Source organism: Callorhinus ursinus, unplaced genomic scaffold (assembly GCF_003265705.2).
Source record: "Callorhinus ursinus isolate GAN/ISIS: 27379988/994484 unplaced genomic scaffold, GSC_fseal_2.0 scaffold1, whole genome shotgun sequence".
In the NCBI taxonomy this organism is placed as follows: Eukaryota; Metazoa; Chordata; class Mammalia; order Carnivora; family Otariidae; genus Callorhinus; species Callorhinus ursinus.
Window position 1 is genome coordinate 58,489,509 of NW_027397063.1, and position 16,237 is coordinate 58,505,745.

At 36.7% G+C, this 16,237-nt stretch overlaps 1 protein-coding gene across 1 annotated transcript in view; it reads right to left on the reverse strand.

Annotated features, from left to right (window-relative positions):
• Positions 1–16,237, reverse strand: part of HSPBAP1 (HSPB1 associated protein 1) — a 61,297-nt gene that overhangs the window by 38,530 nt on the left and 6,530 nt on the right. Inside the window, exon 2 of the mRNA XM_025875310.2 lies at positions 8,090–8,275. Coding sequence (XP_025731095.1) covers positions 8,090–8,275 — 186 coding nt within the window. The remainder of the gene's footprint in view (positions 1–8,089; positions 8,276–16,237) is intronic.

Here is a 16,237-nt window from a genome sequence, read left to right on the forward strand (position 1 = left end):
TTGCACATATATCATACATAGCTCCTCAGAATCATTAAGTGGCCAATGGCAACGTAAAGTCTGTTCATTTATTCATTAACTCATTTATTTCAGAATCGTTTATTAAGTACCTAATTTGTAACTAGCACTGTACTCAGGCTTGTGGGAACATAAAAGAGAGAAGTAATACTCTTGAATTGAGAACATACTTAGACAAAGCCAAAACTTTAGCCAGAATAATAGGAAATTTGAGGCATTACCTAATTAAATGCAAAATTTTGTGCCTCAGACACATAGGAAAAGGCAAAGACCCTGAGAAGTGGGTTGATCAGGAAAGCTGAGAGAGAAGTCTATTGTCTGTCCAGAATGGTTTGTTATTATGGGGATGACTTATTCATATAAGAACTATTCTTCCAAATAGTGATAAAATGAAATTTTTTTGGTAACAAGCAGAATATTATCAATGCACACTGGGAAGTTAATATTCAAGAAATCTGATTATGGTCAGCATGAAATCCTTTTAAGTGATACAGATCTCCTGCATGTAAATCAGTTAGCACAATACATGAAACATAGCAGATGCTCAGTAACAGGCACTAATTCGGATTCTTATATTAACTTCAAAAGTTAGCTGAATTAGTAGTAAGACGAGAAGGGTATTCAAACTCTTCTTTCAACAGCTTTTATCTTTTCCCTCCATTTCTACCTGAACTGCCTAGAATTATCTTGATCTTCTTTCCCCCTCCTCTCTTTTTCCTATAACTTCAGAATGGTGGAGAAGTAAATGACGGGAGGGTGTACGTCAAAGAGTCATCCTAACTCATCTACTTCATCAACCTGTCATCTGACCTTGAGAAGCAGGAAGACTTTACAGGGGTACATTTATCTAAACGGTAAAAATCTGCAATATTAAGAACTATTTAAATTCAACAATTTTTGAGAAGCACTCAGAACAGTGCCTGCCACTGTAACCTATCTATCTATCTATCTATCTATCTATCTATCTATCTATACTTAATATTAACAACATCATCACTAAGAATTTACCCCAACAACAGGGGCACCTGGGTGGCTCAGTCAGTTCAGCGTCTGCCTTCGGCTCAGGTCATGATCCCAGGGTCCTGGGATTGAGCCCCGAATCCAGCTCTCTGCCTGGCAGGGAGCCTGCTTCTCTCTCTCCCTCTGCTTCTCCCCTCTGCTTGTTCTCTCTCTCAAATAAATAAAATCTTAAAGAAAAAAAAAAGAATTTACCCCAACAACATAGGAATATACAGAGTTTTTTTTAACAAACAAAAACCCATGTGGCAAGACAGCTGCATGGTTCTGGGAAATAGGAGTCATTTTATAGTCATTTCAGTAAGCTCCAAGGGAAGCCTGAAGTCATTACACTGTCTTATGAGTTTTCACTTCATAAAATTCAGTCCAACTGATCGAACTGAATACTAAAGCTATTACTTGAGATACTTGTCCCTGGGGGGTACAATAGTAGGCCGGTTTTCACAGACATGTCTGTATTGCAGCCTTATCAAGGGACTTTGTTCTCTGTCACAGCAAGTTCTGTACTTTAAAAAATTAAAATCTAAAAGGGCAAAAATTACATGTGAGAACTGTTACTGTCAGGAGAAAATTACAATGAATGCAATGAATGGAAATGACAGACTTTTTTACATTTACATAGTGATTTCAAAATAGAATCTTTTGAATGTTTCCTTCCTGGAAGTAGCAGCACCAAAGGTACTGTTTTCATTCTGTTATCATGACAATTTCTTTCTGGGTAGTACAGTTGTTTTTCTTAGTTTATTTCCTGCAAAGCAATTATTCCTTTCTAACTTTATTATTATTGTTCTTTCATTTAACATTGAAGTAGCCTAGGCAGCTGCAATTTTCATCCCACTTACTGTCAAAGTGTTAGGTAAGAAGAAGCTCAACTGAGCTCAGGATTTGGAAGTAGTGTGTAAGTTGAGTTTGCCTTAACCCTCATAAAAGGGAGTCCTAAAATATGTTTTGCAGAGTAGGGAAACAAATATTTCTCCATTTTGTTAGACTTCATCATTTCTTTTATTTATTTATTTAACAGAGAGAGGAAGAGCGAGCACAAGCAGGGGGAGGAACAGAGAGAGAGAGAGAGAGAGAGAAACAGGCTCCCAGCTGAGCAGGGGAGCCCAACACTGCAGCTCCATCCCCGGGATCCAGGATCATGACCTGAGCCAAAGACAGCCACTTAACCGAATGAGCCACCCAGGCGCCCCTAGACTTCATCATTTTACAAGCAAGAAACACTGCATGGAATGTGGGTACTTTTGACCATCATTGCACCCCCATCTACAAATGCTTACTTAGAGTTATTTCTACAACTGTTTTTCCCAAATTACTGCCAATTGAGGTATAGTATTGCCACTGGGCCCATATGATCCAAATGAATTTAATCCAGAATCGTTTCAAAGAGCTATGAGATATTATTATCTGCTTCTGAAAATAAACTAAGAGATACATATAATTCAAATAGTAATAATTACCAATACTACTGTCTCAAGCATTCTAGAAAAACTCAAACCAAGACCTAAAACAAAAATAAGAAATACATTCAATAGGAAGGAAACAAAGTTATCACTGATTATAAGATCAGGGGCCTGTCTTCAGAGAAAACCCACAAAAATAAACTAAAAAACTACATACACTAATAAATAGCTGCATAAAAAAATAAACATACAAAAATAAATGGCTTTTAAAAATCTCATCGCAACTAGCTAGAAAAATATAATAGGTAAAAATATTTTCCTTCATACCAGCTATAAAAAGTTTATATTTATAATATTTAAAAAAATTTGTAGACCTGTATGAAAACCCCAATCTTTTCATTAAGAGATGAAATGGACTTGCTAGGTGAAAATGCCACGTTTGTGTGTAATAAGGTAACACTATTATCACAAGGTAGATTCTTTCTGAATTAACTTACAACACTTAATGAATTTTCACTTAAAATCCCAATAGGATTTGTTTAATATGAGTACATTATTTAACTCTAAAATTCACTTAGAGGAATAAAATTCAATAACATCTAAGAAAATACTGAGAAAGAAGAGTAATTAGGGAGGATGAATTGTTCTTTCAAATATTAAAATATATATCAGTTGCTAAAATAGCATTTAAGAAATGTTTTACAGGCTTCAAAACTGATAGCGCAATACGTGGTCCAAAAACAGATGCTGGAATTTATAAGAATACAGTAGTATAATAAAGATGATTTCAAAGTCAGTAGGGGTAAACAGGATTATTCAGTAAATGGTACTGAAATAAAAGGTATTGTTATTTCCAACTTAACTAAAAAAGTCAGCGAACACCATACATCAAAATAAATAAGGAAAGGATAAAGAGTAAAATGTAAAAGGGAAATAAGCTGTCAGGAGAAAATATTAGAATATTTACCTATTTTTAAGATACAAAAAGAATTTCTAAGTAAATAAAATAAGAATAAAATGTTAATGAGATTGGACTATAATATTAGTCCAGTTTTTTTTTTTAAAGATAAATCTCAGTTTGGGTAAAGGAGTGGCAAAACAGGCACCCTCACATGTTCTGACAGGAGAGTAAATGGAAACCACCTTTCTGTGAAGCACTTTGCCATGTGTACTGAAGGCCTTTCATTCTTTCACTCCACAAATATCTGAGTGTCCACTTGGTGCTCAGTCCATGGTGAGGCCTGACCCAGGCCCTCGGGAAGGAGCCCTTCTTGAGGGGAGGAGAGACTTCAAACAGTTAATTACTTACAGACTAACCACGTGATTCTAAAACTGAGCTAAGTGCTACTGGGAAATACAAGGTGCTCTGGTACAACGAGAAGCTGCCCCTGATTTGGGAGGCAGAGGCGCTGTGATCAGGAAAGACTTCGATGAGAAAATGATATTTGAGCTAAGATCGGAAGGAAGAAGAGGAGTTAACCAGGGAAAGCTGCAGTAAGGGAAAATGGGAAAGGAGAAAAGAAAGGCTGGACTCTATATGCAAAGGCCTTGAAGAAAGGAGAAGCAAACCTCTGGAAATACAAAAGCTGGAAAGAAAATATTTGTTTGGCCAGAGCTCAGGGAGAGGGATTAAGCTGATGAGGCAAACAGGGATTTCTACACCACACAAAAATTTTGGCCCTTAGCCTAAGGGTTATGGAAGAAACTTAAGGGTTTTAAACAGAAAAACAGGATGAGATTTGTTTTTTTAAAAAACTGTCTCTGGTTTCAATATGAAAAATGGCCTGGATCAGGAGGGAAGGGGGTGCAGAGGGACCAGGGACGAGACTACTGCAACTATGTTGGTGAGAGAGAGCAGGGTAACCCCGCCTAGACGATGGCCATGGGGAATGAGAGAAGCAGGTGGATATGCTACATATTTGTAGTGTGTAAGTCACAGGGTCACCAGACACCACTCAGAGGGGCAATCAGATGATTCAGAAGTTTCTGGTGTAAGAAGGTTCATGCATAGTGCTGCAACTCGTGATAACATTCACACCCTTTGACCCAGTCATTCTCCTTCTAGGAATCTATCCTAGGGAAATAATCAGAAACTTGAACAAGATTTGTTTTCCAAAGATGCTCACTACAGTCTTATTTATAAATTTGAAGCTTCTAAGCAATCTACATAATCAAAAGGAAAAAATTTTAAATTCATTATGATACTAGCATACAACAGAGTGTTAGCCATTTAAAAGTCACACTTAACATCAAGAGAAACTGCTTAGGACATGTGAAGTGAAAAAAAAAAAGCAGGCCGTGAAAATTAATACAACTTTATTTTTAAAATACAAAAAGTCCTGCATAAACAGTTATCAGAGTGTAACTAGTGGTTCTCTCTTGGTAATAGGACAAGTGTTTTTACATTTCTTTGGATCTTCCCCTTTTTTCAATGTTCTCTACAATGAGGAAGTCATACTTTTATTTTTTAATTATTTCTATTTTTAAATAACATTTGTGGAGTATTTACTATGTGCTAGGCACTGTTCTACATGTTTTATGCATACAAACACACTTAATCTTGAAAAGATTTGTAAGATACAGAGAAGTTAAGTAACTTGCCCAAAGTCACATGGTAAGCCAGAATCTGAACCCATGCAAGCTGATTCCAGAGTTGGCCCCGCATCAGGCTCCCTCCTCAGCGGGAAGCCTGCTTCTCCCTCTCCCACTCCTCCTGCTTGTGTTCCCTCTCTCATTGTCTCCCTCTCTGTCAAATAAATAAATAAAATCTTAAAAAAAAAAAAAGGCTTTGTGTTAGATGATTTTGCTCATCTGTAAGCTAATAAGTGTTCTGAGCACATATAAGGTAAGCTAGGCTAAGCTATGATGTTTGCTAAGTTAGGTGTATTTTTTTTTTTTAGATTTTATTTATTTATTAGAGAGAGAAAGAGAGACAGCATGAGCAGGGGGAGGGGCAGAGGGAGGAGACTGCCCGCTGAGTAAGGAGCTCAACGCTGGCTCGATCCCAGGACTTTGGGATCATGACCTGAGCCCAAGACAGACACTTAACCAACCGAGCCACCCATGTATCCAGTTAGGTGTATTAAATGCAGTTTTGACTTGAGATATTTTCAATTTATGATGGGTTTATCAGGACTTAATCCCATCATAAGTTGAGGAAGACCTGTAAGATCTCTTTCAAACTTAACAACAGAAAGACCAAACCTCCCAGCCCCAAACCAAAAAACACCTCAATTAGAAAATGGGAGGGATGCCTGGATGGCTCAGTTGGTTAACCTTCTGCTTTTGGCTCAGGTCATGATCCCAGGGTCCTGGGATCGAGTCCTGCATGGGGCTCCCTGTTCAGTGGGGTGTCTGCTTCTCCCTCTGCTCCTTCCCCACCCCCCAACCCCCACTTGTGCATGCGTGCATGCACTCACTCTCTCTCTCATGCACAAAAATAAATAAAATTTTAGAAAATGGGCAAAGGACTTGAATAGACATTTTTCCAAAAAGATATACAAATGGTCAATAAACATGTGAAAAGATGCTCAACATGATTAGTCATTAGGGAAATGCATATCAAAACCATAATGAGATAATACTTCACACCCACTAGGATGGCTGGAATAAAAAATAGGGTAAGTATTGACAAAGATGTAGAGAAATTATCATACAGTGGGGTGGGAACGTAAAATGTTTCAGCTGCTTTGGAAAACGTTTTGGCAGTTCCTCAAAAGGTTAAACACAGAGTTACCATATGACTCAGCAATTCCCCTTCTAGGTATAAGCCCAAGAGCAATGAAAACATATATCTACATAAAAACCTGTACATAAATGTTCATCGTAGCATTATTCATAATAGCCAAAAAGTGGAAACAACCCAACTGTCCATCAACTGATGAATGGATAAACAAAACGTGATATATACTACAACCTGGATGAATCTTGAAAATATGCTATGAAAGAAGCTAGACACAAAAGGCCATGCATTGGATGGTTCCATTTATATGAAATGTCCCAAATAGGCAAATGTATAAAAACAGAAAGCAGACTAGTGGTTGCCAGGGACTGGGGGTAAAGTGGAATGGAGAGTGACTGCTTAAAGGGTACGGGGCTTCCTTATTAAGTGATGAAATGTTCTGGAATTAGACAATGATGATGGTTGCACAACATCGTGCATATGCTAAAACCACTTAATTGTATACTTTAAAATGATAAATTTTATTTTAAGTGAATTGTATCTAAATTTTTTTAAAAATTATCTTTAGTAAAAACAGAGCAGTTGCTCACAACTGCAGAGACCTTCTATTTTTTTTCATTTATGCTTAAGTATTAGCTTGAAAATGTCAAATCACTGTGCCTCATCTACAAAATAGGCTTATAATAGTACCATTCTAAGAGGCTTTGAAGAAGATTAAGAGAGAATTAACATGTAGAAAGTACTCAGAAGAGTGCCTGACACAATAGTTCTCAATAACTGTTAGCAATTAGTGGTCGTATTGTATTTGGAGTCTAATCAGGTATGTGAAAAAAATTACAGTTCCTATTTATCTCCAAATTATTGTCTAAGAGACACCTCAGTGGATGGAAGATTTATCTGACTAAAATCAAGAAAGAAAAAGCACAAGCTAAATTTGTATGTGCCTTTTGCTGGTCTAGCATTTAATTTTAAAATACAGTAAACATTTTGGTCTGTGATTAGAATGAGAGGCTAAAGAGTTTTAGGTATTAATCCTGCTCTACCTGCCATGAGTACAAGGGGGTTCTAGACACCAAAAACCAAGTAATTTTTGAGAGATGTACGAGAAGGTCAACACGAGAAAAAGAAGTTTAGAGAAGCTAGAAGGGAAACCGGGTAATTTTCTAGTTCCTTCTGAGTTATTAATAGATATTCACAGAGCCACTTCCCAACAATGCTGCAAACATTAGACTACCAAACTCTAGACACCAAACTACAAAACAGAAGTTATACACATTCTAAAGCCAGACAACGGTTATGGACTCCTTTAGATTAAAAACAGCACTGTTTCTTTCCTTTGAATTAACTAGTTTTAGAGTTAATAGTAACTGTGTTATCTGACTATAAGGCAAAATATCAAAATGTTACAAGTCTCCAGGGAAGAAGAAGAAGCTGGCAAAATCTAATTGCTTAAAAGGATGAAAAAAAGACAGCTTTACATACTTTTCATATTTATGCAGTACCATAGAGGTCAGGCAGCTGAGTAGAGCAGAGAGATAAAATTACAACCGAGAGTAAGCACGATAAATATAGGGCCTGAAGCCACAAATAAAAGGACACATTCTACATAAGTCAAAAGTAAAAGGGACCATAAGCTTAGTAATCATCTTCCCAGTCACAGGGGAACATAAATAATAACACATTAACAAATATTAAGTATCTACCACATTCAGTGAACCATCATACATGAACAAATACAACTTATAAGGTTATCAACTGTATAAGGTTATCAACTACAGGCTTAGTCTAAAAAAAAAAAAAAATCTTAACACAAACTGTCCTTCTAAAACTTCCAATAAAACTTTCCCATCTGCAAATGGTCAAAAACAGGATTAGAAATAAAGGATTCTCTAGAGATAAAGAAACCACTGCTAAGAATGTGAGACTGCTACTAAAGAGACATTATGATGATGATTATTTGTAGTCCTACCTCTATCTGTTCTTTTCATTCCCATCCTGAATCGTATCTGCTTGCCACGAAGGACCGCAGAAAGGTGTTTAACAGTCCAGTGTCGTGCTGGCCAATCAAAAGCCATGTTACAGAAGATTGCAGGTTGTTGTAAAGACATTATAATTTCTTTTGCTTTCTCTGGTGTAAAAGGTTTGACGTGTTCACCTAAGGAGAGAAATAGATAACTATAAAGTTATTTCATATAATATGAAGGAAAAATAGCTAATATCATTTCTATTATGGTAAATCTTTCTATGCAATTATACTACATTTTACACTTCATTTATTACTATTTACATAAATATTTGACCTCAAAAATCATAATTCTTAAATGATTTTTTCATACTAAATTTTAAATGTTGGAAAATATTTACAATTTTCATGTCAAAAAATGTTTTTAAAAAAGGCTTTCCAACCATATTTAAATTTTAAAAGACACAATTTTCTGAAAATTGTATTTCCTAAATAGAGGGTTGTATACGAAATGCTGATGGGAACTACTCTAGAACTAGAGTTGCTGGAGTCAGGTATAATTCTACTTGCTATATCATGTGTTTACCCAAAAAGACTACTGAATTCACACATCAGTCAAAGGGGTGAGGGGGGGATTATTTTCATTCACAATTTAAAAAGGTAAAAGATGTACTAGGATGGATATTGGTGTTAATCCTTCACTTCAATTGCATCTATAAACAGTATAAGGGATATGGGATATGTACAAACAAATACCGTGACTTACTGAGTACTTCAATAAACTTCACAGATTATAGACTGTAAGTAAATCATGGATAGGATGTAATGATAAGTATTTGCTAAATAAAAGAAACAAGTAAGTCTTCCCTTAAAGACATCTTAAAAGGAAAATTTTGGGGGAAAGTCAAAAAATACTTCATACTCTGACTCCGGATAGATATATACATATATATATCATCAGCATGTATTTATGATTCTCTAGATTTGATTCTCTAGAATAGTCAGCTAAACCCTCTAATTCATTGTCTATTCTGTAATTACACTTAATTCAAAAAAATTAAGAAAAGCTCATAAATAATCCAAATTCTTCCATCATCCAACTTTCTTCTAAACTTTCTGATATGAGGCACCTGGGTGGCTCAGTCGGTTAAGCGGCTGCCTTCTGCTCAGGTCATAATCCCAGGGTCCTGGGATCGAGCCCCATGTCGGGCTCCCTGCTCAGTGTGGTCTGCTTCTCTTTCTCCCTCTGCTCCTCCCCACTGCTCACTCGTGCTCTCTCTCTCAAATAAATAAAATATTTTTAAAAAATTAAAATAAACTTTCTGATAAAAGGAAGAGGGATGGGGAAGGAGTCATCAAGGAACTTGAGTAATTTGTACTTGTCTGAACGCAAGGCTTGTTTTTAAAGAAAATGAAAATTTAAGTCAATTTGGCCCCTTTGCTCAGACAAGGGCAAATACTCAGAATCCTTCCCTAAACCTTTGATGAAAGTAAGCAAGACATGTGAGGACAGTCTGTTATCGTCTACACAGTCAGTGCTCCCAAGTGAGGAGATAAGGGTCGACACTCACAGGGGAAAGGCAGTAGAAGAGCTGGGGGCTGGGTGGGGGGAGGAAGAGAGAGAAGACACCCTTGGGTATCTCTAAGTAAATGAAGCCCCAGCTTATCTTTAAGTGCTAAAGAGCCTATAAGGGAAACAGGATATGACCAGGAACAAAATTTTCTATCCTTCCTTGAGGTTCTTGTTTTCCACTTTTGACATGTTTGATAAATTCACACTAGGGGACTTGACCCATATTCGCCTATAAATGTAAGTACAAGGTTACCTGGATCGCGACCCACCAAACCTTCCTGGATTTGGAGTGCCTGGATTCCGTGTACATGAAAAATGGACAAGCTGCATTTTTTATAATATATTTTTTAAGTTTTGCTAGGCTGTGAGAAGTTGCAATACATTCATGATAATACTTTGTTGTTTGTGGCACATAAATTAGTACTATCCTTTGGCAAACAACTGTAAAAATGAAGCAGAAGTCTCAAATAACCACCCATTAACCTAGTAACTCATGTTATAGGAATTTGCTTTTAACAAAGTAATCATCAGCTATATGAATACTCATATATATTATATACGTTTACATATACACATAAGATATCTACTACCATAATATAAAAACTGAAAATATAAACAGCCTAACGTCTAAAAGTAGAAAAATATTTACTGAATATTACTAAATGTTATGTACATTTTTTCCATGGTACATTATATTCATTAGCAATAAAAATGAGGGCTATGGAGAAATGTGTGGAGATGCAGAGACTGGAATTAACTCAGAGAGCTACTGTACTAGCCAAGTAAAAAGTGTTACAGTAAGGCCCTGAACAACGGGGGGGGGGGGGCAGTAAGGAAGGCAGAGATGGTAGAGATATAGAAGTACTAGGATAATAGTATCAAAGACTATTGCAAGCAAAGATGTGGGGTGGGAGGCAGATGCAGCCATAAGGGATACTGAGGTTTCCAGACTTTGTGACTTGACATAAAAAAAAGTTAGGAGCAGCAGCTCATTCTGGTGGGAAGATGAAGAGTTTGGTTTTGAACATCATCATCATCATCATAATGCATTTCTTCATATGATGCTTTACTATTTGCCATGTACGTTTATATACATTAAAACTGCTCATCTGCTCATCTAAGAAGCCTACAAAACAGGCAGAGAAGACATTTTAACTCCATTATCCAAAGGAAGAATAGGAAGCTCAGATGTCAAAGCTAAACACACTGGTGATGACTGGAACTACAGGTCAGGTTCCCTGATTCCAAGTGCAGTGCGCTTTCCACTGCACCATCCTGCTTCCAGAGAAATCAAACTGTGGGACCTACACGAACACTACAAACTCAGGAGAGAGAGTATAATCTGAAAAGAGAAGTAAGTTTCGGAAAGCTGTAGAACAATTCATGGATAATAAATCCAGGTGTGCTGTCAGGGAGAGAGGCATGTTTTGGTTTGTGCCTATGTGGACAGGGGCTGGTGGGATAATACCTGTAGTAGAGACTTCTAGTTGCCTACCTTATCCCATTCCCATTTTCTTCTTCCTTACTAACAACTCTGCACAACGAGTGTGGCTGAAAAATTACAATTCCTAGACTCCTATGCAGATATAAGCAGCTAGAGATATATCTGGAAGTTGCCTAGTCAGTCTTTTTGCCCTTAGCCTTCTCTCCCACATTTTGCCTGGAAAACAGACATGATGGTTAGCCACCTTGAGAGATCAAAGAAAGGCCCAGGGGCGCCTGGCTGGCTCAGGTGGTAGAGCATTTAACTCTTGATCTTGGAGTCATGAGTTCAAGCCCCACATTGGGCTTAAACAAACAAACAAAAGCCCAGGAAATTGCAAACCTCAGCTGAAAGAATGCAAAACATCCATCTTTGTGCTACTAAATCAATACCAGCAAAATTCTACCTCCTAAATTCCTTCACATATAAAAATTAATTCTTATAGTCAAGATTGTTACTAGTTCATAACTGGTTTAACACCTTGCCTTCTGAGGCTATTGTTTTCAAGGACAACCATATTCTCTCTATAAAATACTCTGTGACTTACACACTGAATGAATCATGGCTGGTTTGACCTGTAGCACTCTTTCAGTTCTATAGTTACAAAATATTCAAGCTTTGAACACTTTGTTTCTAGAACTTTAAAGGGCAGAGAAAAAGAGAAGCACCAGTCCTTTTGGGGTAGGGATTCATTTATTCTGCTTATTTTATTTTTTTAAAAGATTTATTTATTTATTTGTCAGACAGAAAGAGAGAGTGTGCAAGCAGAGGGAGTGGCAGGCAGAGGGAGAAGCAGGCTCCTCCCTGAACAAGAAGCCCAATGCAGGACTCGATCCCTGGACCCTGGGATCGTGACCTGAGCTGAAGGAAGACGAGACGCTTGACCGACTAAGCCACCCAGGCGCCCCTATTCTGCTTATTTTAATCAGAGCCAATAGATCTGGCTTTGAACGTTCCCCAAAGAGTTCTCATATTTGGGTAAGATATATCTTGCCACCCTTCCACAAATAAATACATGGTCATTAGTAACACATGAGTAGTGTTTTGACACTACTTTTTGAATAGCTTCAAAGAAATATTTTTTCCTCTAACATAATGCCTTTTAAAAAAGTAGTTAATGATCTGATTTAAAAATCCCAGACATCCCAGAAGTTATTTAATAAGAGACCTTAAAAACTAAAATTTGCTGAGAAAGCACCTGGCCCAGTGACTGGGATATATTAAATGCTCAAACGTTTGCTAAATGAATAAAAAGTGCGATAAAATGTATACAGAACAGGCAGTAGGATGCTCACCAGAACAAGAAATTAGCATATTTACAGAATCTCAGGCCTATCAATGAAATAAAACAATCACTTGGTTGTGACATAAAAGTAATTGGGTTTCTGATAGTTTAATCAACAATGAACTGGGCCATTAAATTAGCAAACTAAAGTGTTACAATTTCCTTTAAAGAAGAATGCAATCTACATTGTATTAATTAAATAGCCTAGGGATGCACTCAGTCACTCCAAGCCAGGAATATCTGCAAAGAGCATAAAAATTCTGAAGCAACCTTGACAGCCTTTAAAGGATAAGTGTATTTAGGTCTAAACTTGCAGCAAGCAACAATTTCTAATGAAATGACCTACAAACTGCTGAAAAAAAGATTAGTGATCTAGGTGTTGCATAGTCTTTTCTCCCTCTAAATGTAGCATGTAATTCTGACAATTTATTAAAGCTTTGGTTTCAACTCATTCTTTGGAGGTACTGAAACATGAATAAAAAGCAAACTGCCTCTTTCTCAGCAATTTTTTCTTTAATTAATGCAAGCTACATGATAATTTGAAACTTAATTTCTCTGAATTTGTTAGCAATCTGCCTTCCTCCATCAATTAATACCTGGCTTGGATTTGTATCTGAGATTTAGAATTTAAGATGAGAACAAGGAAAACTTCCCAAGTTTCCAGAATTCATTCCTAATATTGATAGAATACAACAAAGATCCTGAAACTGAAACTAACTCTTCTCTCATGTCAGGTATAATTTTAAAAAAAATGTTAATAACTATAAAATTTCAATTAAATTTTATTAAAATCTTATTTAAAAGTTTTTAGAAGGTGACAAAAGAGGTCACAAAACTGGGTCCTGGCATAGTAATCTAAATTATTTCTAAATATATACATGTAAGCCTATGATGGTTTCATCAATCTAACAATTCTGTATATACAAAATTTAAAAACTTCTGGAATGGTAGATATTAGGGTAAAACATAATGAACATCTAGGCCACATCAGAAAAACACTGATGGAACTATGCAAGTACTACTTAACAAAATGACTATATTCATACCAAAGACCAAATGGTAAAACTTACACCACCGAACATGTATGGAACTGGAGGGTGTTATGCTGAGTGAAATAAGTCAATCAGAGAAAGACATGTATCATATGACCTCGCTGATATGAGGAATTTTTAACCTCAGGAAACAAACTGAGGGTTGCTGGAGTGGTGGGGGGTGGGAGGGATGGGGTGGCTGGGTGATAGACATTGGGGAGGGTATGTGCTATGGTGAGCGCTGCGAATTGTGCAAGACTGATGAATCACGGATCTGTATTTCTGAAACAAATAATGCAATATATGTTAAGAAAAAAAAAGAAGAAGATAGCAGGAGGGGAAGAATGAAGGGGAGTAAGTCAGAAGGGGAGACGAACCATGAGAGACAATGGACTCTGAAAAACAAACAGGTTTCTAGAGGGGAGGGGGGTAGGGAGATGGGTTAGCCTGGTGATGGGTATTAAAGAGGGCACGTACTGCGTGGAGCACTGGGTGTTATGCACAAACAATGGATCATGGAACACTACATCAAAACTAATGATGTAATGTATGGTGACTAACATAACAATAAAAAAATTAAAAAAAAAACTTACACCAACGATTATTTTTCATTTTAAAGTCACTATTTTAAAAATGTCAATATAAACCAAGAAAATTCTCCTAAAAGTTAATATAAGTTGTTAACTTATATGCTTAAGTAAATGATGCTTAAGTAAAATGATGACTAATCATAAACCCTTTGAATTTCAAGGTCTAGAAGGTGGTGCCACTGGTGAAACCATAAACAGAAGTATTGAGGCTGTTATGACAGAATCCTTCCAATGCCAGTGCTTGGTGCGATAGTGACACCCCGGCAGGTTCAGGCTGAGACCAGGAGACAGTTAGGTGCTGGACACTTCACATCCTCTTCTTCCCATTTCTTTACATTTGTAACTCTTGCCCAGTCAAGCCAGAAAATCATCTTCTCCTCCTCACTTTAATCCATTTATGCCAGAACTCATAAATAGTACTTGTAAGTTCAAAACAAATACTGGTCCTAAACTTAAAGTAAGGAAAAGTAAATCTATATTTTAAATGAAATTAATACTACAAAGAATAGTGGCGCCCGGGTGGCTCAGTCGGTTGGGCATCTGCCTTCAGTTCAGGTCATGATCGCAGAGTCCCAGGATAGAGCCCTGCATCAGGCTTCCTGCGTAGCAGGGAGTCTGCTTCTCCCTCTGCCCCTCAACCCTCTTGTGCTCACTCTCTCTCTCAAATAAATAAAAGTTTTACCAAAAAAATACTGGAAAGAATAGTGTCTCAAAGACTAAAATTCTTTAAAAGGCTCCAAAGTATCTTCAAAATTTCTACCAAAATGTTTCCATCTAGCTCTTCAGAATTCCACTAGGAAAATTTTCTGTATTTCAAAATAAAATGGCTATTTTATCCAACTATTCATCAAAAAAATTCAACAGCAGTCTTAAAAAGATATCTGCACACTCATATTCATAGCCACACATTTATAATAACCAAAAGATGGAAGCAACCCAAACATCCATTGACATCATACAGTGGAATATCATACAGCCTTAAAAAGGAAGGAAATCTTGTCATATGCTACAACATTAATGAATCTTGAAGACATTATGCTAAGTAAAAAAAGCCAGTCACAAAAAGACATACACTGTATTATTCCACTTGCATGAGGTATCTAAAATAGTTGAATTCATAGAAACAAAGTAGGTTTGCAGTTACCAGGGGCTGAGGGGAGACAGAAAAGAAGAGTTGTTTACTGAGTACAGAGTTTCAGATTTGCAAAATGAAAAAGTTCTAGAATTTTGTTTCACAACAATGTGAATATACTTAACACTACTAAGTTGTACACTTAAAAATGGTTAAGATGATAAACTTTTGTCATTTGCTTTTTATCATGGTTTAAAAAAGTTCAACAGTACAGTTTTTCTGTTATTTGTCCTTATCAAATATAAAGTACTTAGCTACACATGAATTTTATATATATATATACATATATGCTGTAGCATGGAAAATTGTTTACATAGGCTTTTGCTTTTTTTTAAACTTCCCTTCTGCCTTCTGCCATTTTTTTTTTTTTAATGAAAAAAGAAATGACAGAGTATGGCATCTCCAACTGAGGAGGAGTAAATCCAGTCATATAGGAATGTCAGCTGTCTACGAAACTCAAGTCCCTACAACTCTGGAATGAAATTTTTCCTTGGGAATGTCAACCTTAAAACAGCCAGTTATTTTACCACCAAAATGCGCTTATTTGGGAATAGCAGGGGAATTACAATTCAGGACAAGCAAATTGACTTTAGGAGGGAATTGGGAAGTTCTGAACAAAAGTTCATTGGAAAAAAACAAGAGCTGGAGGTTGTGGCGGTTTCTCATTGGCTTCAAGGGGTGGTTACTACGTTGTTGCTGGGGCAGGGAGGGATCTTCCTTCTTTTAGAAGCAGGAGATAAATTCCTACATGAAAAGTGTCCTCTCTTACCAAGTTACTTCTTATCTGCTTCTTCCTGCTGATGATATGTTTACTCATTTCAAGAAAGACTGGAATAAGAGTTACTAAGAATACATTCTTCTCTTCATCAAGACATAAACCTAGGTACAATTAAAGCTACCAGAGCCCAAGAGAAAAATATAACCTCAGTCTGAAAGGTGGAATCAGATTCAAAGAATTGCAACTTTTAATTTCACTGAAAAGCTTCAAACAATGTGTGATCCTCTAACATCTCACACTCAGAATTTAAGTTGATTCTTAACATTAAGTAGTTTCATGTTC